The 22,193-nt window shown below is 56.8% G+C and overlaps 2 protein-coding genes across 4 annotated transcripts in view; both read left to right on the top strand.

Annotated features, from left to right (window-relative positions):
- The window catches only part of TBC1D10A (TBC1 domain family member 10A), a 30,927-nt gene extending 16,765 nt beyond the window's left edge, over positions 1 to 14,162 (top strand). The window contains exons 1-9 of one of the 2 annotated variants that reach the window (XM_045513942.2): positions 2,771 to 2,906; positions 3,114 to 3,213; positions 7,114 to 7,221; positions 10,633 to 10,739; positions 11,411 to 11,525; positions 11,613 to 11,678; positions 12,333 to 12,522; positions 12,640 to 12,794; positions 13,320 to 14,162. In XM_045513942.2, the coding sequence (XP_045369898.1) occupies positions 3,169 to 3,213; positions 7,114 to 7,221; positions 10,633 to 10,739; positions 11,411 to 11,525; positions 11,613 to 11,678; positions 12,333 to 12,522; positions 12,640 to 12,794; positions 13,320 to 13,805 (1,272 nt within the window). In that variant the 5' untranslated portion in view covers positions 2,771 to 2,906; positions 3,114 to 3,168 and the 3' untranslated portion in view covers positions 13,806 to 14,162. Of the gene's footprint in view, positions 1 to 2,770; positions 2,907 to 3,113; positions 3,214 to 7,113; positions 7,222 to 10,632; positions 10,740 to 11,410; positions 11,526 to 11,612; positions 11,679 to 12,332; positions 12,523 to 12,639; positions 12,795 to 13,319 lie in introns of those variants that run through there. The other variant, XM_074356607.1, reaches the window with a different exon arrangement.
- Positions 14,163 to 16,516: 2,354 nt separating this feature from the next.
- On the top strand, positions 16,517 to 21,047 carry CASTOR1 (cytosolic arginine sensor for mTORC1 subunit 1). 2 transcript variants are annotated; one of them, XM_010951371.3, is made up of 9 exons: positions 16,518 to 16,770; positions 17,357 to 17,427; positions 18,631 to 18,818; positions 18,903 to 19,035; positions 19,307 to 19,430; positions 19,810 to 19,923; positions 20,060 to 20,142; positions 20,231 to 20,325; positions 20,455 to 21,047. In XM_010951371.3, exons 1-9 carry the CDS (start codon positions 16,658 to 16,660, stop codon positions 20,521 to 20,523), a joined length of 990 nt encoding a protein of 329 aa, XP_010949673.2. In that variant the 5' UTR covers positions 16,518 to 16,657; the 3' UTR covers positions 20,524 to 21,047. The 2 variants fall into 2 exon arrangements, with proteins under 2 accessions (XP_074212709.1, XP_010949673.2); XM_074356608.1 differs by lacking the exon at positions 19,810 to 19,923 and having other exon boundaries at positions 16,517 to 16,770.
- The last annotated feature ends 1,146 nt before the right edge of the window (positions 21,048 to 22,193 follow it).

The following is a 22,193-nucleotide window of genomic DNA, read 5'->3' as shown; positions in this document are numbered from 1 at the left end:
TATATAGTGTTAGAGAATGTTCTAATTTCATTCTTCTACATGTAGCTGTCCAGTTTTCCCAACACCACTTATTGAAGAGACTGTCTTTTCTCCATTGTATATTCTTGCCTCCTTTGTCGTAGAATGATTGACCGTAAGTCCGTGGAAAGAGGGGTTCTCTAACAGGGTGAGTGAAACTCTCAGAACTGAAGCATTCCCCATGGGCAGTTTGACCCCTAAACTGACCCTTTGATCAACTTCCCTGTCACTAGAAACTTGCTCATGCTCTTCCCCCCACTGTTAGGAGGAAGCCACCTCAGGGCCTCTGTGTCATCATGCCTCCAACTTCATCTCATGGCTCCTTTCTGGGCATCCTTTGAGGGTCAATTCACAGTGCAGGCCATCTAATCAAATAGGGAAACAGGTTCAGAGAGGGCAAAGGGACTATTGTAGAAGGGTTTCCTGAATCAGACAGCAGTCTGATCAGATGCCTTCTGAGATCCTGACCGACTAGACTGAATGCTGTGTGAACCTTATGATTTAAAAAAAAAGGGATCGCCTGCAGCTTTTCAGGAGCACATCCTGTACGTCAGCAGATGACCTGCAGTTAAGGGGCATGTGGAGTGCTGAGTGCTGGGTGCACCTAGACCTCCCGTGCCTTCCTTCCCACCCTCTCCAGGTGGGTTAAACTCTGTTGTTGGAGGAGAAGTCACTCAGATGACTGTATTTCCTCAAAAATGTCCCAATTTAAGGTTTTAAAAATCAGAATGGATCTTTCAGTTGACATGTATGAACCTTTCAGTGCACATGTAAAGTAGTGGTGGGTTTTTTGTTTCTGGAAAGATCTTGCCAAATCAAGAGTGTAATTTAAAATCAGTAGTGTCTTAGAATCCAGGAAATATGGTTGTTTGCTCTGTACCCATTTGAAATTCCGGTTTGAGGTTTTATGCTGCGGCTTTGAAACTGCCAAAGTTGTTATCTGGCATCATTTAAAAGAACACTGAACTTGAATGTGTTCCCCTGTATATTTGTAGTTGGAAGAATGGGTATCTCTGAGGCCCTGATGTCAGATCTTATCAACAAAGACTGACTGGAGGGTTGAGGTATCAAATGAGCATGTATTTAATCAGATGGGAATTGTCTGGAAACTGGTAATCTCAGGTGAAAGTCTTGTCCTATTATGGGCCTCCATTTTCTCATCTACTCAATGCAAGGATTGGATCAGATATTATCCACATCCATAACTGCTGAGATTTCCTGCTGCCTCAGTGTGGGCACCCTCTTTCTTTTGGTTAGCTGGGAGGCTCATCCTCTGACTTGTGTAAGTGAGTGCTTTGTAGGTGATGGGAGGCAACCTAGCCTGTGATGCTGGGCCTTTGTTTTTTGCTCCCTGTGTGTTTGGGGTTTGCCTGGACACATGCATCCATTCCTTTGTATATTACCTTATCTAAAGAGGTGGTCTCTGCTTTTCTCCTATGGACAAGGATAAGAAACAGTGTCCTGGAGCCCTGGTTCTGCCTCTAGGTGGTGAGAGAGGCAGCAGTTCCAGAGGGCAGTGGCCTATGTCAGTGTGTAGAGGGGGCCGTGTTTGCCCCAGGCTGTTGTCCCTCCTTGGTTGTTCAGCAGTAAGGCTGCTCTCAGGTCTGTGCAGTTCTCCATATAAAACACACTGAAGAAGAGGGCTTGCCCTTTTGTGTCTGGAGGCCTCTGCTCTGCTCGGGCCCCTCCCTCTGCTCTTCCAACCAGTAAAAGTTACCGCAGTGCATTTCCTTCCGGCAGAAAAAGAATCAGAATCGAGGCCTGGGCCAAACCCTAGCCCCACCGTGTCCTGTTCCTGAGAGCCTCCTCCCAGCTGCCCGAGTGCCTTGACCCTGCGCTCTTTTCTGGGAGGTCAGCAGGACTGAGTGGAGGCACTTGGCTAGGATTTAACTTGGATCTGAGTCTGGGTTTTTCCACTGATTTGCTGTTTGACTCTCAGCAATATGCCCTCCCCGAGTATCTTACTTCTTGATGATGTCAAGTACTTTTTTAATAAAAAAAAAAAGGGCACAAAAAGAAATTTTAAAGATCCATATTCCACCATTTTAAAAATAATTTTAAGAAGAGAGTGTGCATGTGTGGGTAGAGAGGTGCACACATATATTTATTTTTTCCATTGTTGTTTTCTTACCAGTATTGCTCTGTAGACTAAATAAGGAAGCATATGTAGAGTACACAGCCTACAAATGCTAGTCTCCTTCTTCTCTTTGCCCCTTAGTTATGTGAACTCGTGAATTCCCAGGGACTCACTCCTTGGAGGAAGCTCGCTCACTTGCAGTGCCCTTTAAGCCAGATATCTTGCCCCAGCCTGCCTCAGCTCTTTGGGGCTACCCGGGGTGGGTCTTCATGCTGAGGTGTGTTCCTCACTGGCTCTAGCGGACATTCAGAGCTCTGTAGAATGTCAGTGTTGTGAGGGCTGGGACTTTGTTCTAGTCACACTTGTGCTTCCCCGAAGCTGGCCCAGACGCCCTGGCCCTAGAACAATGCCAGTAGTGATAGCTCCTCAGTTAGCAGATGTATAAATACAAGTGGTATTCGATGCCTATTTGTTAGGGCTGTGAAGCGTGTTTAGGATTTTGATAGGCAGAGACTATTCCAGCAAAGGCTGAGAAGTGGGAAAGGGCCAGTGCGTAATTGGGGAAACTATGAGTAACTAGTTTTGGTGGAGTGAAGAGGTGAGCATGTGATTTCTGTACTTGTTTGACTAGTTTGTTCGTCCAGCTCTGTACCTTGCACGTAGACCTCTGAAGAGGCTTACTTGTTGAGACAGACCCAGGATGGGAATACTTTGCTTTGGTGCACAGATGCAGGCACTCAGGCCTCTGCCCCAGAGGGGCACGGTGACTCCTGGCCGCTTGACACACTGGGGGAGTGGGCACTTGAACTTGGTATCTCTCCAACCTATGGCTTCCAGGGAGGGGGCCGTGTTCCCTCGCATCTGTGTCAGGGCGTTCATGAGTTAGCAGCTCCGAAGGGAATGGCAGGGATGGGGAGCAGGGGGAGGAATGGAGACCGACCAGACTGGTGGCCAGGGCCTCGGCCAGGGCCTTTGCTTCTCTTGGCACGTCTGACAGGCCCTGCCCTCTGCTCCACAGGCTGGAGGAAGTCCCGCTGGAGGTGCTGAGGCAGAGGGAGTCTAAGTGGCTGGACATGCTCAACAACTGGGACAAATGGATGGCCAAGAAGCACAAAAAGGTGAGGGGCCTGGCCTGGGGCCTCCGGCTGGGAGTGGACAGTGTGGGGAGGAAGTGAAGAGGGAGGAGCTGCACCAGCTTGGAGGAGCAGGAGCTTCTCCAGCTGCCAGCTGCCTTAGGTGTCCCCATCTGCCATCTCAGAAATGGGAACAGAAGCTGGCTGGAGGGCAAGGCCCAGGCTTCACTCGGTCCTCCCAGATGGCCTCAGACCCACACAGAACTTTGTCCTGCAGACAAACTTTAAAACCTCTCTTAGCCAAAAGCCCTTTGGGCAGCTTCCCTCCAGCTCTCCTGGGGGAAGTCCTTACTGCTGCTTACCACCTATCAGGGAGGACTTTATAAACTAATAATAGCTAATGTGCGTTGAACATTTGCAGAGTGCTGGGCACTTGACTTGGATAATCCTTACAACACCCAGGGAGATTGCTGGCAGTATTACCCACTTTAGGACGACTGCAGAATCAAGGTTTGAACCCAGGCAGTCTGCCTTTGGTGCCTGCACTCTTCACCACCACAATAAGGGGCCTTCTTCAGCCTCTGGATTAATTTGATGAGTTCCCTCTTGCCTCCTGGCCAAAGCAAAACGAAAGAAAAGTAATCTCACAATTTAATAGTCTTATAAAAATGAAAATACCCAATGGTCCTTTTCTAGTGGGCTTGCTTTAGGCATCACCTCTGTCATCCTGTAAGAACATCCTTACTCACCACAGTGTGTGCACTGATACTCTTGTCCAGTGTCTACTTACTCCCTGGCCTAGAGGAGGCCTGTCCACAGTCTCACAGCTGGGGTCTTTCTGCATAAGTACCTAGTGCTCAGTGAACCCGCTGGCCTGCTGTCGTCCGCTGACATGCTGGCCCAGTTCAGGCTGGCCCAGCTGGCTGCAGGGCTTAGCAGAAAGCCCGGGACTGAAGGTCATATAAGGGCTTGGGCCCGGCCCCACTGCCTTCCTCTCTTGGTGCCCACGGCTGGCTGTGCAACTTCGGGTGAGTCACTTCACCCTCTCAGCCTCAGTTTTCCTGGTCAAGTGGGAATGACAGTCCTGATCGAGGTTCCTACTGTAAAGCCCTGTGCCCTGGGCTCTTTCTTGCTGTTCTATGTGGGCTTTGGGGCATTCGTTTTTTGTTTATTAGAAAAACTTTCACTTAAAAAATATTTTCTTAAGGCAGCTGTTCTCAACTGCTTCCTGCCTGACTCTGGGATCTGTTTCCCTGCTTCCTCCGCCCATGGGCTTTTAGCCTGAGCTTTGGCTCCCTTTCCACTGTCTGCTGTGGTGACTAGCGCCTTCTTGCCCCAGCCTCCCTTGCAAATGGGGATTCCAGAGGGGAGCCTTGGGGAGCTCCTCTCAGCAGAGCAGCCAGTACCACTTCCTCTTCCTCTTTGCTTCCCTGGCCCTGCGGTTAGAGGCCAAGGGCTACCCCTGCCCAGCAGGGGTCACCGCAGGAGGCTGCACCCCACCCTACACAGAGGACCTAGCCCTCTGCTCCTCTCCTGCCTCACTGGCCCTGGGAGCTCTTACTGCCTTGCTGCGCAGGCTTGGGCTTTCCCAGTAGTCAGGAAGTTGTGGCACAGGAAGGACGGTACCTGCATCAGGAAGTGGATCCAGACCCACTGCATTTATCCTAGTCCCCAGGAGGGGGCCAGGCCCTCCAGGGAGGCAGGGCTCTGGCTAGAATGCTGTCTTCCTTTGTAGGGCTCTGCTCAAACTTTGGCCCTGCCCCCCTGGAGTTCTGCAGGCCGGGTGTGGCCTCACTCGATTGTCATCAGAGATCCCCTTTCCCAAGGCTTTGGCTCAGAGAATGATAATCCCTTGTGCTTTCTGTTTGCTGAGCGCTTTCCCTTGCTTTATCCTTCCTGATCTCCACCAGTGCCTCCTCCCTAAGGAGGAGATTGCCATCTTCAGCACCTCCGTGCTGAGAAGGATACCAGAGGCCAGAGAGGGAAGGCTGGCTGACCTTCTGGCTCTCCATCCCCACTTCCCTGGCCCTGGGCCTGGGTGAGGGTGGGGCCTCTTTGAGAACTTAGTGGGCTGAAGGTATTCCTGGGCTCCTCTGGGGCAAGCCAAGTGTTCTGGGCCTGGATGATGTGGGGGCTGGCTTGAGCTGAGCTCGGCCCTGGGGGAGCAGAGCCTAAAGGGCCTGTGGTTCTGGGCCATACTGCATCCCTTTGCCAAAGCCTGCCCAGATCAAGTGGCTTCCTTCAGGAGACCCTTGCCCCACAGCAGCAGGAAACTGTTCCTGGAGTCTGGGGCAGCTCCCTTCTCCCTTCCTCTCCCTACTTTGCAGGCAGTCCCAGAAGCTCAAGCTTGGCTCCTATGACCAGCCATGCTGCTCTACCCCCACTGACTTCAGCCTGTCTGTCTGTCTCCTTCCTGGTTCTTGACTCTCTCTGACCCTTGGAAAGTTTTCTTGTTTGTGCTGGTCATCAGGAAGCCTGGGCTTTCTGTGCTCCCTACTCTGAGAGCTTCCAATGGGACTGTGAGGGGGTTTCCATGTGAGGGGAGGTTAGGTATGAGCCGAGGCCCTGGGCTTCTATGTCAGGCGTCTTCCTGGGATTGGAGGCGGAGAGAGGAAAGCATCGTTTGTTGAACACAGACTGTGTCAGGCCCCATGCTAAGCATGTTTCTGCCCCCTACCCCACCCCCTGCCACCTTCTAATAGAATCCTAGTTGTTACTATTCTATCTTACTGTTGATGAGAAGTGATTGGCCAAGGTCAGCACTGGAATCAGACTCATATCCAGGTGCTGTCTTCCCACTGCCCTGAGCTCCCATTTCCATCTCAGGCCAGGCTGCTTAGCGCAGGGGCCGAGGGGAGTGTCATTGGCCAATCCCCCACCCCCATTCTATAGGAGTGGTGCCTCTACCTTTGTCCTCATCCTCCTGGACCCTTGGCCTTGAGGTCAAGGAGGATGATCAGGGCAGCTGCCTTAGAGCCTCATCTGCCCACAAGCCCAGAGGAGCTGGCCTCCCGTCTGGCTCCGAGAGGCCAGGGGAGTGGTAAGTGCACAGGGCTGAATCCTTTAGCCTAGGTGGTGTAGCTGGGAGGTGGCAGGGTCCCTGACAGTGTGACCATAATATTTTCCCACTCCATGCCTCAGTTTCCCCATTTGTAAAAGACACGATGGTTTTCCAAACTGGATTTTGGCTGCAGAAGCCTTTTTCTGATAAAGGCAGTAAGCAAATGAATTGAGCACTAGTTCTGGGTCACGAGCTACCCCAAACACTTCCTCCCTCACCTCTCTCAGCCTGTGAGTGATGGGGAAGACCTGTGCCATTTTAGCAACGGCTGGGATCAGGACTTGCACCCAGGCCAGCTGCCTTTGCCCCAACAAAGAGGGAGCCATTCTGATCAGCTCCCATTTTCCTTCTGAGTTCTCCTAAGAGCTTTCCTCTCTAGGCTGGCTGTGTCCTGCCACACAGCTGCTTAAACAAATACTCCCATGAAAGTGCCTGGGCCACGTCTCTGGGCACATTCTGGGTCACCTCGTGAGCTACTCTCCCTGTGACTGAGTTGTGCTCCACATGGTGCACATCCCTCCCTGGTGATATCCCTTGGGGCTCCTCTAACTTGTATGGTTCCATTTTGATTCAGAAAATAGTGATGGGGATTTAGAACCCTGTGGTAGACTTTAAGAATGCCTGTATTATCACTGGACCAGGAAACGTGGGGACTCTGCCATCACCTGGTGGCAGCGTATCTAATTGCAGTCATATTCCTCCCCTCGTCATAGAATCTGCATTGTACCAACGGAGGAGAAGTCCTCTTTTCTCCCCTTTTCTGCTCTAGCTGACGTGCTCACTGAAGGCCCGATGTGCACCAGCAGAAGGGCTGGGCTAGCACACAGCCTCTGGGGGAGCTGCCCAGGTGGCTGCATGGGCACAGCTCTCTTTTTGACTTCCAGATCCGTCTGCGGTGCCAGAAGGGCATCCCACCTTCTCTGCGGGGCCGTGCTTGGCAATACCTGTCAGGGGGCAAGGTGAAGCTGCAGCAGAACCCTGGGAAGTTTGACGTGAGTTGCCCTTCCTTCACCCTGCCCTCCCTCCGTCCTCTCTTGATATCCTTTGCATGGCAGTGATCCTCTGTGTGCTCACCCAGAGCTCAGTGGTGTGAGTGATTGAGGGATCGTCCCTCAAGAGCCCGGCCACCAGGCCTGGCCAGTCTGTGACTCCTGGGGGCTCTGCTCCTCTGAGGCTCCAGCCCTGAGCTGGCCTCAGTGGGATGGACAGATTTTGGACCCCCTATTCCTGCTGTTTCTCTTGACAACCACCAGGTTTGCTTTCTTGGATTTAGCAGGCCACCCTTCAGCTCTTGGTTGTTGGGAGAGAACACTCAGACCATTCCCTGACTGCCCTGGGCCTTGTGCTCCGGGCCTTTGGGGGCCTGCCCAGTGGGGCCACAGGACCCTAGCACCCCTTGGCCTCCTATCCTCTATTCTTTCTCCTGCCTTGTCCAAGCATGGCTCACCTGTGTTGCTTATGGGGTTGCCAGCACCAGGGGTAGCAGAGCCAAACCAGTATCCTTAGAGTTTAGAAACCTGTCAGGGGCCAGAGAGGATACCCCCTGCAACCATGCCTTCCCACCCTCATGTACTGTCCCCTACCCCACAGTTGCCAGGGTAAGGAACACCCCTCTATTCATGGGGCTTCTTGGGGCCCACCTGGACTGGGCAGCACCTCCAGCCTGTTCTTCTAGGGAACTAGGGGAGCCAGTTGGCTTCCCTGGGGTTGCCCAGGCTCACCTGCCAGACTTGGTCTCAGGCATCAGGGTATCTCCCAGGCTCTTGGGACTGGTGACAGGCAGTGAGACAGAACTGCCAGCTACTAGCTGTTTGTTGACATACTTCATGCTTCAGTGAACATTCCTGTCCTGCCAAACCCGTTCCTTGAGAAGAGCAGGCAGGGCAGCCTAGAGTTTCTGCTGTTGACTTGGAGGGGGTGAGAGCTGTTTGCTGGCAGCACTTGGCCCTAGGGGACAGGGGGTTAGTGGTGTCTGGCTGAGGGTTGCCCTGAATCAGGGCAATTGGACTGCCCCACAGGGCACTAATATCATGCCCCACTCACGTGGTGTCTTGACTCCAGAGTCTTCCTCCCAGTGGCTACATCTCTTCCATTTCAGTGGGCTGAGTTTTGGGCAGAGTGGGAGGTTCAGGGATGGGAGCCTCACCCTAAGCCCATGGCTTACCCTCAGCTACAAGAGCACAGGCATGAGCACCGAGCGCCGGGTGGCCCAGTCAGCCTCCTGGTTCCACAGTTAGCAGATGTGAGCACATCCTCTGGGAGCAGCCAGAGCACGGAGCTGTGTGCTCTACATGTCTGGAGAGTGGTGCATCCGGGGAAGACCTGGCCACCTCTGTGGGGTCTCGAAGGTTGCTTGTGGGAGAAGATAGATTTGCCAAGAAAGGCCTTCAAGATGCTCCGAAACTGAGTAGTGGGTCCCTGGAAGCAGTCTTTGGGGCCAGAGCAGTGGTTTGTGAACACACTGGTAAGGACTTTGCCTGTGGATGAGGTGGAGGACATGGGGAGGCATGACAAGCTCCCTCTGCCTGCTGTGGGCACAAGAGCCCAGGGGCAAGGCTACAGTGATGGGGCAGATGGTGGCAGCAGTCCATGTCCCAGTGCTCCCTAGTGGACCCAGGCGGCTGACCACAGCCTCAGCTGTCAGGGCAGGTTCTGCAGCCCCTGGTGGCTCCTTCTTCTCAGCACTTGCTGCTACTTCCTCCTTCCTTGGGCAGGGAAGGACCTTCTAGTCCTTTTCTTACGAGGTTTTCTTCTCCGGCTTCTCTTCATGGTGGCACCAGCACTTTCGGGCTCTCTGGGAGAGAGCCTGCACCGGCCTTCGATTCCCAGCACACTTTCTCCCCGCAGGCCCTTCAGCTGCACCCTTTCCTCTCTCACTCACGCCTGTGAGGCCGAGTGCCCTGCACTGCTGGGGTACCAGGCGAGCATATCCTAGGACCTGACTTTTTGGGTTCTTGGGTCCCTGCCTCACTGGGCCCTTCAGGAGAACCTGTGGGACTCTCCTCTCCTTTCCAACAAAAGCAAACCTGCACTGTGCTCGGACAGTATCCAGCCCTGGGCCTGACCTGCAGGGCGCATTGGACACTCGCAGGGCCCGTGTTGAGGGTGTGTGGGCCCTAGAGGTTGCACACCCACCTCTAGTGCCTGCTCACGGGCCCTCTGTGGAGGCGCCCAGCACCCTCTACCTTCCAGCCTCCAACACTCCGTCAGCTTACTCTCTCGTGTCAGGTTACCTGGCACCCTGGTCCTTATTTCAATACTGGGACACCTCCAATGGAGGAGACACAAGGGGTGTGTATGAAGTCACCTGCTGGGCAGGACCAGGGCCAGGGGCTACGCCCACTGATGTGTTTGCTGAGGACCCAGCCTTCCTCCTGGGGGCCTCCCCTCACACTGCCTGGCAGGCAGCGTGTCCTTTGTCTGCTTCCCTGCTCAGCCCTCTAGGTTTCCTTTTCATTGATTTTTTTTCTTTCTTTTATTAAAGTTGGGGTGTGAATTTACATAAAGTAAAATGCAGAGATCCTAAGCATGCAGTTCAGTGAGTTTGGACAAATAATACGTACCTATGTTACCAAGCAAGTCAAGATATAGAACATTTCAAATGACAAAGAAATGATTTTTCTTTGTGTAGTAGCTTTGCTTTTATAAATGGTACTCATAGTAAAATGCTCACAGAAGTTCAAAGAAAAGAGTAGAACTTTGTTGAAACCCCAGCACCCAGCGATGGTTCCGAGTCTATTGGTTTGACACATGTCATCACAGTGCTCTGTGCAGCAGATCACACACACCCTGCTTCCTGAATAGGTGACGCCACTTGTACAGGGAAGTGGGGAGCAGAGGAGTTGGGATTGATAGCTCTGAGCCAACCTGGCTTCCAGGCCCAGCTCCATCACTTTTCTAACCACGAGACACTGGGCAACTGACTTTTCTTTGACCCTCTGTTTCCTCATCTGTGAACAGTGTAATGGCAGGACCTGTCTTTTGGGGGCTGAGGAGAACAATCAGTGAGATCCATGGGTGCCGCTGAGAGTGGTGCTAACAAATGGGGTTGCCATTCCTTTGACAGTAGTCTTCCATCTAAGGATGTAACATAAGGTATTTGAGTCCTGAATGCAGTGCCTAGAGGTTATTTCTAGCCACAGCTATGATGGACACTCGCCCACATGGGTCTTCCTGGAGCCTGGATCACCCCTCAGGGTTTGCAGACCCCTGCTCCGCTTGTCTCTTTGCTCCTGCCTCGGCTTCCTTACCTGAGCTTCCTGACCTGTCCTCAGGAAGGCCTAGCCCATGATGGGATCAGGTGGACATCGTCCCTGGTGGTGGGAGCTCCTCCAATAGCTGGGACAGTTGTGTCCTCCCAGCCATCCCCAACTTCTAAGAGATGCTCTTGACCTTGCTTCTAGGAGCTGGACATGTCCCCTGGGGACCCCAAGTGGCTGGATGTGATTGAGCGTGACCTGCACCGGCAGTTCCCTTTTCACGAGATGTTTGTGTCCCGGGGGGGCCACGGGTGAGCAGGCTGGGCCTTGTGGGCTGGAGGTGGCTCTTGGCCTTTCCCTCAGAGGGACAGAGGAGGTGAAATGAATTTGGGGGTATTTTGGGGGCCCAGAAGTTGGGGGCCCCAAACTGCACTGTTAGTTTCCCGTCCGTGGTTTGAATCTGAGGAGTCCTCTTCGTTTCTCCTCTTTACTTTTGGGGAAGCTTCCTCATTTACTCCCCAGAGTGCTGGGGCTTGCCTGGCCTGGAAACAGGTTCTGGTGGGGAGAAAGAAGGTAAGAGAGAGTTGGGTGGGCAGAGGATACATGGGAGAGGAGAGATATGGCAGGCCAGGCCAGGAGACCAAGACAGGCACCTGGAACAAAGCTGGCCTGGCCGAGGGACCATGGCTGCTGAGGGAGGGGCCCACACTTCCAGCCCTGACACATCCTAACCCTGTATTTGGCATCCTGCCCTGGCCTTGCCCCCTGCTTTCTCTTTGAGCCTTTTCCCCTACCTGTCAAGTGGGGGAGGTGAGAGTCCATGTGCTGCAGTGGGAGACTGACCCCCTGGTGACCACAATCAGGTCACATCCCCTCTCCAGGGAAGTGCAGCTTCTAAGACAGGTCTGGTCTGGTGGGGCACAGGTGAGGGCAGGGGTGGCAGGGTCACACCTGTCATCCCTGCCCTGCTTGGCCTCTACAGCCAGCAGGACCTATTCCGTGTGCTGAAGGCCTACACGCTGTACCGACCTGAGGAGGGCTACTGCCAGGCCCAGGCACCCATTGCTGCCGTCCTGCTCATGCACATGCCTGCGGAGGTACCACCAGGCCCTGGGCGGGTGGACGAGTGGGTGGGCGAGCAGGGAGCACCTAGCAGCAAGGCCTCACATCTCCTTTGCCAACAGCAAGCCTTCTGGTGCCTGGTGCAGATCTGTGAGAAGTACTTGCCCGGCTACTACAGTGAGAAACTGGTGAGTGCTGGCTGGGCCTGGGCCCTGGCCTGGAACCTGCCCCAGACTGGACGCACTTTGGGGCCTCTCTAGGCCTTACTCTCTGAGCCATTCCTGCCCCCTCTTAAATCCTTCCCAGCCTTCTGTTGCTTTCAGACTGAAGTCCCAAGGCCTGCCAGGTCAGGCCTCCTGGGCTCCAGCATCACTGGTTGCACGCTTCCTCTATCTCTGCCTCCAGCTGTGCGGCTGTTGGGCAGGATCGTGGGTCCTCCAGTGCACCGAGTTTCTCCCTGATTTGGCCTCAACCTCTGCCCCTCCCCTTCCTCTGAGAACTCTTCTTTTCCCTCAGCTTTCACCCCTTGGGAGATTTTCTTGACCCTGACAGGTGGGACCTCACCTCACCTGAATGCTCACCCAGCATTCCTGTTCCGGCCGTGTTCTGGGCACTCAGCCACCTCTTTGCTTCTGTGATTCATGTCCGTCTTCCCCTTTGCACCTCACACTCCAGGAGGGAGACCAGCTGTGTCTGGTTTGCTCATCCTTGTATCCTAGCACCCAGCATGAGGTTGGCACCTGCAGCATTCGCCGACTGAGGGCTGGGGGCCGGGACACGGATCCCGCCCTGGCAGCTGTGGGCACATGGTCATCGCTCTGTGTCCTTGCTGTCCCCACCAGGAGGCCATCCAGCTGGACGGGGAGATCCTCTTCTCGCTGCTGCAGAAAGTGTCACCTGTGGCCCACAAGCATCTCAGCCAGCAGAAGATCGACCCACTGCTCTACATGACAGAGTGGTTCATGTGTGCCTTTGCCCGCACCTTGCCCTGGAGCTCCGTGCTGCGTGTCTGGGACATGTTCTTCTGTGAAGGTACTGGGCTGGGCTTGGGGGAGCACCCTTGCCCCTAGTCCAGACCACAGAAGGCCTCTATTTCCTGAGAAACTCTCCAAAGACCCCCTTGCACTCACTGCTCGCTCCCATATGCAGGAGTCAAGATCATCTTCCGGGTGGGCTTGGTGCTGCTGAAGCACGCGCTGGGCTCCCCCGAGAAGCTCAAAGCCTGCCAGGGCCAGTATGAGACCATCGAGCAGCTGCGGAGCCTCAGCCCCAAGATCATGCAGGAGGCCTTCTTGGTCCAGGAGGTGCGGCTCCCATTTCCCCTCGTCACCAGGAGGTAGGGGGAGATGGGAGGGCCCTTTGGAGACTTGTGCTCAGCAGCCCAGGCCAGTATGGACAGACCTCATCCTTCTGTCTGAACGAGAAGAGGGGGCACAGAGAGGCCTAGGTTTCCAGGAACAAGTAGGTGCAACCCGTCACCTCCTCTTCCTCCCCAGCCCCGCAACCGTGGCCTTGGCTTTATTTTCCTTTTTTTCTTTCCTTTGTGGATTTTTGTCTCTCTGGGACTGTAATGAGGTGACACATAATTAGGCAAATGGATTTGTAAGTTGTGGGCAGCTTTCTCCTCTGAGGCAGTGGCTCTCACATGCCTGGCTCACCTGGCACTCGGCTCTGGATCTTGTGACCACCACAGGGTCCAGACCCCTCATCCTTTCTGTGTCAGCCTTTAGCGACCAGGGTTGGGGAGCTGAGGGAGAGCAGGGGCCCAGGCTGGAGGCAGAAGGGAAAGATTCTTCCTGGTGCCCACCTGCCTGTCACCGTCCCCACAGGTGGTAGAGTTGCCAGTGACGGAGCGCCAGATTGAGCGCGAGCACCTCATCCAGCTGCGGCGCTGGCAGGAGACCCGGGGTGAGCTGCAGTGCCACTCTCCGCCCAGGCTGCACGGTGCCAAGGCCATCCTGGAGGCAGAGCCGTGCCCCTGGCCCACGCTGCAACCTTCACCATCCATCCGCTTGCCCCCAGATGCCCCTCTCCCTGGCTCCAAAGGCAAGGTCAAGCCACCCAAGCAGATCCAGAAGGCGCAGAAGGAGCAGCAGAAGCAGGCGAAGGCGCGTGGGCAGCTGGATGAGCCCCCAACCCTGAGTCAAGCCAAGGCGGTGGCCGCTGCGGGAGATGCACGTCCCCCACAGGATATGCCCCCAAAGGACCCTGACCACCAGGACTCAGCTCCCCAAGACTCAGCCCCCCAGGACTCAGCCCACCACCGCTCCCGGGAGAGCCTGACATCCCAGGAGAGTGAGGACACCTACTTGTAACCCTGGCAGCCCAGGCTCCTGGGCTGGGGTCTCCACACACCTGCACGGTTCACAGACTGACACTTCAGGGCCTGCCCACCCACTGAGGGCCCAGCTGCCTGGCCCCTGCATGGCAGAGAGTCTGGCTGGCCCAGCACAGATTCTGCCTAAGGCTCCTTATTTATTTTCTCCAGAATGGAGCTTGGGCCGGCCCAGATGGGGCAGGCAGAAGTGAGGGCCAATGGGTGAGCCTCACTCAGCCCCCTCCTCCTGGGGGATGCTCCCCAGGACGAGGGCACTGACGTGAGGGGAGAGGGAGGGATAAAGGGTGGGGTGCTCTTTGTATAAAATAGAAACATGGTTTTGTACAGAAATTAAACAGGCTTGTGTAGAGAGCTGGTGTGCAGCTGGGGAGTGGGAAGGTGGTGTCACCCCTGGTGCTCAGCTTCTCTTCTCCACACTCTACAGAGCACCCCCATCCTGGCCCCTAGCCCAGACCAGAGCCTCTTGTCCACCATCTGCCATGGATGAGGGTCACTACTGCTGGGGTAGAGCAGGGCCTGCTCCCCAGGCCTTATTCCCACCCATCACTGAAGGGGAGGGGCTCTTTAAGGAGGTCCTTTCAGGGTCTTCCTCCTCTAAGGCCTGGCCTGGATGCCACTTTGGACCCCAGTAAGGTACTGAGTGCTCATTCTGGTGGGTACTGGTGCCAAGGGTGTGGGACAATGAATGCCCTCACATGATCAGCCCAGGCCTCCGTCAGAGCCAGGTGGGTGCAGGGCGAAGCCTGGGTCTTTGACAAAAGGCTGCCTGCCATTTACCGAGTTTTAGTATGTGCCAGACTGGGCTGGTTGTGTCATGTGTCTGGTCAGATAGACTTTATTATTATCCCCATTTTACATATGAGGAAACAGGAGCTGAGTGGCAAAGATGAAGCTGATCCAGATTTGTACCCAGAGCCCCTCGCTACATCTCCTGACTGAGGTGACCTGATTGCCACTGAGGGCCCAGGCAGGCACTGTGGTCACAACCTGATGACTGGTGGGGGTGAGGACAGGGTGTCCCTGGGAGAGGCCCCCCTTCTGCTGAGGAAGCAGCTTTTCCAGTCAAACAATAGCGGTTGTTCCTGGCAGGCCAGCAGGCTGGGCTGGGCCATCGGGGAGGGGGTAGGGAGGAATAGAGCCTCCCTGGGAGCTTTTTGGCATTGCAGGGCCTCAGCCTACCTAGAACTTCTTGTCCGGGTACAGCTGGGGATGCTTAGGCCTTAGGAGGTCATAGGTCACATGAACCTATTAGGGCAAGCCACCCACTTCCCACCTCCTGCCCCTCACCCCTGTGGTTTCCTACCCCATCTGCACCTGCCATCAACGAGCTGAGAGGATCAGCCTTCGAGGACAGTCCCCTCCCCCTGGCCCTCCAGAGGAACAGCCAGGATGTGGTGGCTGCAGTTTCCCTGGGACACAACAAGCCAGAGAGTCCGGGGAGGGAAGGTGCTGTCCCGCATCCACTCGCCCACAGCGGAGGCTCCCAAGCAGGCAGGAGGCCTGCTCAGGCCTGCTGGGTCGCAATCAGGCCTGAGGCCTGCTTTAACCTGTGTGGTTCAAGGTCACAGATCTGAGGCCTAAAGATGCTCAGGTTCCACAAGGGAGCATGCTCTCTCCTACAATGCAGCCAGCCTAGGTGTGCTGATGCCTGCTCAGCCTTGGGGTCTTTGTGGACCTGAAGAGGCCTGAGCAGAGCCCAGCCCTAATGTTGAAATGAGCCCAAGCTGGCACTAACAAGCCTCAGATCTGGGGTGCCTGCCAGTGCTGGGGGCCTCTTTAGGCATGAAGCAAGTTTAGACATGCTCAGGACACCTAAGTTCTGCTAATGGCTGTGGGCTTAAGACTCTGCTGAGATCTGACTATCCAGTGGGTCCCAGTTGCATGGCCAGATGCCCCAAAGTTTGAGCTTTGGACATTCCTGGCCCAAGCACTTAGTCTTAAGGCGCCTTGAGTGGTAGGCCTGGCCACTTTCAGCCCCCTATCAAGCAGTATGTTATTTGGAGGTGGCTATGGTCCTCCATATCTCTGACTCTGGTGGGGGGCCTTCTACTCTGAAAGTCTGGTGAGAGGAACAGAGGTGGGGGCCACTAAGTCCAGGCTAGATTTCACCTTGTCAGCCCACTTGCAGGGCTCACAGAGATGGAGGGGTATGTATCAATTCTAATCCTGCGCGGCCTTGCTGGGGGGCTTTTGTCACCGCCTCCCCAGCCAGCTCTGGTGGCCCTGCCCCATGCTGAGCCATGAGAGGAAGGAGGGGAAAGGTGCCAGGACACTTAGTTGGGAGAGAACCACTGGGTCGCCTGGGCGGCGCAGTGGACCCCTACCACTCCAGGTTCCAGGGATTTGGGGGCAGTGTTCTGCTCACAGCCGAGCCCCTGAGGCAGCCCTCCTAACCTCAGTGAACTTAATCATAAGGCCCATATGCGGCCGAAGGGCAGAAAGGACCCCAAGTCTATGCTTGCTCCTGACCGCAGCGCCGCTGGCATCCCTCGGAAAGGGCGGAGCCCGGAGAAGGGGCGCGACATGGGCGGGGCTTGGAGGACTCGACGGGGTGGGGTCAGCGGGTGAATACTGAAGGGGCGGAGCTGGCAGGGGCGGAGTTTGGCGGGCTGGACCTAGCGGAGTGAGGCTCCGGCGCTAGAAGGAGGTGTGGCCATCCTGGATAGGCCGCCCAGCCCGCAGGGCGTGGCCGTCAGAGTGCGGGCGTAGCTGGCAGCGTGGACTCCGCCGCGCCGCGGCTCCTTTAAACCTTCAGCACCGCCCCCACCGACCCGCCCCCGGCGCGGCCGGGGTCTGGTTGGCCGCGGGGTCGGCTCCGCGCGGGCCGCTATGGAGCTGCACATCCTAGAGCACCGGGTGCGGGTGCTGAGCCTCGCCCGCCCCGGTCTCTGGCTCTACACCCACCCGCTCATCAAGCTGCTCTTCCTGCCCCGCCGAAGCCGGTGCGAGCCCGGGTTCGAGGGCACAGATGGGGGTGGGCTCCGCTGTCGCTCCGGGACAAGGTTGGGAGATTAGGACCGCCGCGGGACCAGCGAGACCAGGCGGGGAGAGCTCTCCCTGCCCACCCCCACCCCCGGCCGCCATCCGGCCCGGGCCTACCCTCCCCGGGACCGCCGCCTATCCGGCCCGGCGAGGCCCCCTCCCAGGGCCAGTTAAGGCGCAAACAGCCTGGGGTGGTCAATGCTTAACTCCCAGTGGTGTCAAATGGGGGCATTCCTTCCTGGCGACTGCGGGGAGCTTTTTCCAGATGCCTCTCATCGGGTCAGAGGGGCTAGTCTAAGGGCCCAAGGCCCGACGCCCCGGGACTGTTGCCGCGGCTGAGCCTCCCCTCTCTCCTGGAATAGAGGGGTGGGGGGCTCCTGAGGAGTTCGGGGAGGCGGGAAACAGTTCGCAGTTCCGGAGATGGGGTCCATACCCCACTGTCCTGGGGCGAAAATTGTGGCTTGAGGGGCAGGGAGGCGCCCGGTGCGTGTCTACCCGCCCCCTCCGCCCCACGCAGGCTAAAGATGCCCCCTGCCCCCCAACCAGGTGCAAGTTCTTCAGCCTAACGGAGACTCCTGAGGATTACACGCTCATGGTGGACGAGGAGGGCTTCAAAGGTGGGGGCTGGGCTGGGGAAGGGGAGTAGGGGAAGGAGGCCGCTGTCCACTCTTTGCGGGATTCTCACCGATTGCTAGGCTGCAAGGTTCCAAGAACTGGAGGCTTGAAGGTGGGTGGATCTGGGTTCCAATCCATTTCCACTACTCACTGGCTGTGTGCCCTTGAGCAAGTCACTTCCCCTCTCTGAGCTGTTTCCTCTTATGTTAAATGGGTATATTATGGTTCTGATCTACAAGGGTCCCATGAGGGCTTTATAAACGGGGCAGTGTAGAAAGGCATTCAGCAGCCTCAGGGCAGCAGCAGGGCCTCAGTTGCAGTTCTGGGGCAAGATTCAGGTTCCTGTGGCTATTCCTCCCCCTCACTGCCCTCCCGACATTATTTCGCCCTGGACTTCTCTCCCTGCTGTGGGTCACCCTGTCCACCACTGGTCTGGGAACTCCAGGAGTTTGAGGGTTGGGGAAGGAATGCAGGAGCAGGCAGCCAGCCCAGGGCAGGGTCCTGGGGGCCTCCTAGCTGTGATTGGGAGATTAGCAACTACTCTGGCTGTGGCCCCTGCTCTGGACTGGACGCCAGCCTGATCCCTCCCTGATCCCTGGAGCAGACACCTGGCCCTTACTGCTGCCTTCTTGACCCATTCTGACAGGCCTGGAGTCTCAGGCCAGCCAACTGGGGCTTGGTCCATCCCCCACAGCAGCACTTTGGGCCTTAGTTTCTCTATTTGTGCTGCAGAAAAGTCTAGGTTGCCTAAGGGGGAAGGACATCCCCCAGTCAACCTGGTCTCCTAGCGCCCCCTGGTGGTGCAGCATGGTATAAGGCCTCTGTTAACCCACAGAATACTGTCTTGAAGTACATTCAGTCATCCCATTTTACAGATGAGGAAACTGAGGCTCAGAGACGTTAAAATCATTTGCCCCAGGTCAACAGAAAGTAAATGGTGAAGCCTGGATTTGAGCCCAGGTCTGTCTGAATTTGGAGATCCTATCTTAACTGGGAAGTTTCAATTCCTGACAGACCAACACCCGAAGCACTTCTCAGTCCTTGCATACATGCAGGTCTCAGGAGCAGAACCTGGGGGAGGAAGACAGCTCCAGGCTTCAGACCTGACCTTACCTTGGTAGAGCCCTCCAAGTCACAGACAGGGAAACTGAGGGCAGGGGCCAGCCCTGGAGGCCCTGACCAGGCATGTGCCCCCTGCCCCACAGAGCTGCCCCCATCCGAGTTCCTGCAAGTGGCTGAGGCTACGTGGCTGGTGCTGAATGTGTCATCCCACAGCGGTGCAGCAGTGCAGGCTGCTGGGGTCACCAAGATTGCCCGCTCAGTTATCGCACCACTAGCCGAGCACCACGTGTCTGTGCTGATGCTGTCCACTTACCAGACAGACTTCATCCTGGTGAGTTTCCCACAGGTGCTGGTGCAGGGCAGGTGGACATGGGTGCCTGGGGACCTGTGCGTTGTACCACCTCCTTTGTCCCAGGTGCGGGAGCAGGACCTGTCTGTGGTGATCCACACGCTGGCCCAGGAATTCGATATTTACCGAGAGGTGGGCGGGGAGCCTGTGCCTGTTGCCAGGGATGATTCCAGCAATGGCTTTCCCCGTGCCCAGCATGGTGAGGGCCACACTCTGACACCCAGGCCTGGGCGGGGCTCTTCTTCCCACTTGGGCCCTTCCCTTGTGCAGGTGGGTCTGTGGGCTTGGGGAGACCAGCTAACATAGACCCCTTCACAAGATGGGGAGATGGGGCCAGGAAAACCAAGGCAGATTCCTGTAGAGCATGACCATACACCCAGCCTAGACCCCCCTTCTCTGGCTGGCCACCAGGGGGCGCCCCAGCCCACAGTTGCCCTTTCACCTGCCACGGCCTGGTCCCTCCTGAGCAGGGCCCAGCCCCACAGTGCATCCCATCCAGAGCCCACAGAACCGCTTCTGTGTCCTCACTCTGGACCCTGAGACGCTGCCAGCCATCGCCACCACCCTTATCGATGTCCTCTTCTATTCACACAGGTGGGCCTTGTTTTCACCTGTCTCTGTCCTCACAGCATCATGCCCTGAGCTCTGTCCCAACACCTTCCACCCATCCCTTGGTTCTGCAACTCTGCCCTGTTCTGTTTCTGGGGCTCCTGACAGCTTGTGCTACCTGTGCCCTTCACTGAGGTTCAGGCAAGGTCTGAGGCTGCAACTGGAGCCCTTCCCTGTGGTGTGGGCAGAGCCACCCGCTACCCACGCCATCAGGAGGTCAGAGCTCTCGGACAGGGGAGGAAAGTGGCCCAGGGACTGGAGAGCCTGCCCAAGGCCACCTGTACCAGCCCCTTCCCAGATGTCTAGAGGCCGACTGGCAGGAGATGGAGTGGGCAGAGTGCCTGAGCCTCCTGTCCCTCCCCAGTGCCCCAAAGGAGGCAGCCTCTGGTGGTCCTGGATCCAGCTCCATCACCTTCTTTGCCTTCTCCCTCATTGAGGGCTACATCTCTATTGTCATGGACTCTGAGACGCAGAAAAAGTATGTGACCCCTGACCCCAGGTGGGCCAGAGACCCTAAGCCAGACCCAGGGAGGGAGGAGGTAGAGTGTCAAACTCTGAGGTCTCTAGGCTGACCTGCCCTGGGTGGCCTGCCCACCGCCCCCCTGCCTCCCCAGGTTCCCCAGTGACCTGCTGCTGACCAGCTCGTCCGGGGAGCTGTGGAGGATGGTGCGCATTGGCGGACAGCCCCTGGGCTTTGGTGAGGGCCGCACCTTGTGTGTCGGGGGCTTGGGAAGGGCCTGGGGGTGGATTGGGGTGATCCATATGGACCCCTTCTCAACCTTCAGATGAGTGTGGGATTGTGGCCCAGATCGCAGGACCCCTGGCTGCAGCTGACATCTCTGCCTACTACATCAGTACCTTCAACTTCGACCACGCTCTGGTGAGTGCCACGGGCTGGGGCTCCTGGAGGGGCACTGAGGCCCAGAGTGGGGTGGGGTGGCAGGAGGTGGTCCAGCTGAGCCAGGGAGTTGGGTGGCCCTGACCCCTCCCTCCGCTTACCTGCCCACAGGTGCCTGAGGACGGCATCGACAGTGTCATTGAGGTCCTCCAACGCCGGCAGGAGGGCCTGGGCTCCTGAGTTCCCAGGGGCACAACAGCCTCCAGGCTCTCCTCTCACCCTCAGGCTTCCAGAGACTTCTCTAAGCTATTTCCTTAAACTCTGGGATGTTCCTGCCGGGGGACCCCTCCTTCTGCTCTGTGTATGTAAGCTGTGCACAGGCACCAGCCCTCAGGTGGACACGTGTCTGCCCAACACAGGGGAACACGGTGCTTGGGACTTCCTCCAGGAAGCCCTTAACCCATCACTCCCTGCGGGGCCTCGGCATTTGCACATTCCCTGCCTGGGGCTGGAGCTTTCTGCCATCAGTACCCTGGGCCAGGCCGGCAGGGCTGCTGCCTGGACAGGGCCCTGATCTCCGTTCTGCCTCTGGCTGGGTTGCCTTCCCTGGCCAGGCGAGTTCTGACAGTGCCTTCCCTTTCCGGAGCCTCCAAGAAAAGTATTTTTACATCTTTCTCTCTTTCTCTCCCTCTTCTCTCTCTCTCACTCTCTCTCTCTCTCTACTGTTTTTAATCAACTTGTTAATAAAGAGCTTGTAGTGAGCAGGCTAGGCTGTGGTCCTTGGGGTTGTCGGAGGAGCCTCGGCCACAGCTGCTCAGCTGCTCCTTGGGCCCCTGTGCCTGAGGTCCTGGACTCTCCCCATGTAGCTGGCTCAGTCCTGGGCTGGCCTCTTCTCCCTCAGGCTCACCTCCAGAACATAGGTGAACCATCACCATTCTCCAGATGAAGGACCTTCTCGCTGGAGTGGTGGAGTGACTTAGCCAGGGAGGTGGAGTGACTTAGCCAGGGTCACGTGATTCCTGTCCAGGGCAGCTTGGCTCTGGGATCCGGGCTCTTTCTTCATTCCTTACCGCTTCTGAGTGGTCTAGAAGGTTCCGAACAGGGACAGAGACTCCCAGCCCCTCCTGCCTGGGGGGTCCCCCGGCCTCCCTGCCACCTTGGCTGTGGCTGGCCTATTGTGAGACCCCTTCAAGGGGGGCCCCAGAGCACCTTTCCTCCAGGCTGCTGCCTGCTTTCTGTTGGGCCATGCCTGAGTTCTGGCTGTCCCTCATAGGAGATCAGTCAGTTCCTGCCACCAGAGCTCTCCTGGAGCAGGGGTGGAGGGTGTCAGCTGGAGTGGGGACCTGGGAGTCTGTATACAGGGCTTCCTCTGGCCAGGAGGGCAGGACAGGGCCCTGGAGGCCACCTGGAGCCGGCTCTGCCCTCGGTGGCTGCATGCTGGGGCCAGAGGCTCAGCGCATCTGGGCCTGGAGTTTCCTGTTGCAGAGAAGCCACCTCCCCGCTCAGTGAGCTGGGATTCCGCTGTGGCCTGACGGGGCCCCACAGATGCTCTGGGGAGATTATCAGGTGCTCTCAGCCCAGACCCACCCGCACTTGGGAAGGGAAGAAGGGTGTGACTTCGGCGTACTCAGAGGCCATGGTGGCTCCCTAGAAAAGCCAGCGAGGGGCCAGGCCTCTGGCAGTGCGCCCGCCCTGCCCCTGGGAACCTGGGGACTGCAGATCAAAGGAGCAAGGAGCACAGGCCAGCTGGGTGAGTGAGCGGTCAGCGACCCTGGGCCAGCCCTTTCCTCATGGCCTCAGTTTCCCCAAGTGTATTGAGACCTAGAAGGCAGCTTCTTCAGGGTCCTGTGTGCCCCTGGGCCCTGGGAAGGCTGTGAAGGGGGCATTTGTAGTTTGTCTTGGGGCGGGGG

The sequence above is a fragment of the Camelus bactrianus genome, chromosome 32, assembly GCF_048773025.1.
Source record: "Camelus bactrianus isolate YW-2024 breed Bactrian camel chromosome 32, ASM4877302v1, whole genome shotgun sequence".
Taxonomy (NCBI): Eukaryota; Metazoa; Chordata; class Mammalia; order Artiodactyla; family Camelidae; genus Camelus; species Camelus bactrianus.
The sequence above is the reverse complement of the archived record's forward strand: the minus strand, read 5'-3'. Positions and strand labels throughout refer to the sequence as shown.

What these genes read in the sequence shown, in the direction of transcription:
- CASTOR1 (XM_010951371.3), top strand. Translation starts at nt 16,658, where the DNA reads ATGGAGCTGCACATCCTAGAGCACCGGGTGCGGGTGCTGAGCCTCGCC. An exon ending in GTCCTCTTCTATTCACACAG is followed by an intron (nt 19,431 to 19,809) that starts GTGGGCCTTGTT and finishes GTCCCTCCCCAG; the next exon opens with TGCCCCAAAGGAGGCAGCCT. An exon ending in TCAACTTCGACCACGCTCTG is followed by an intron (nt 20,326 to 20,454) that starts GTGAGTGCCACG and finishes ACCTGCCCACAG; the next exon opens with GTGCCTGAGGACGGCATCGA.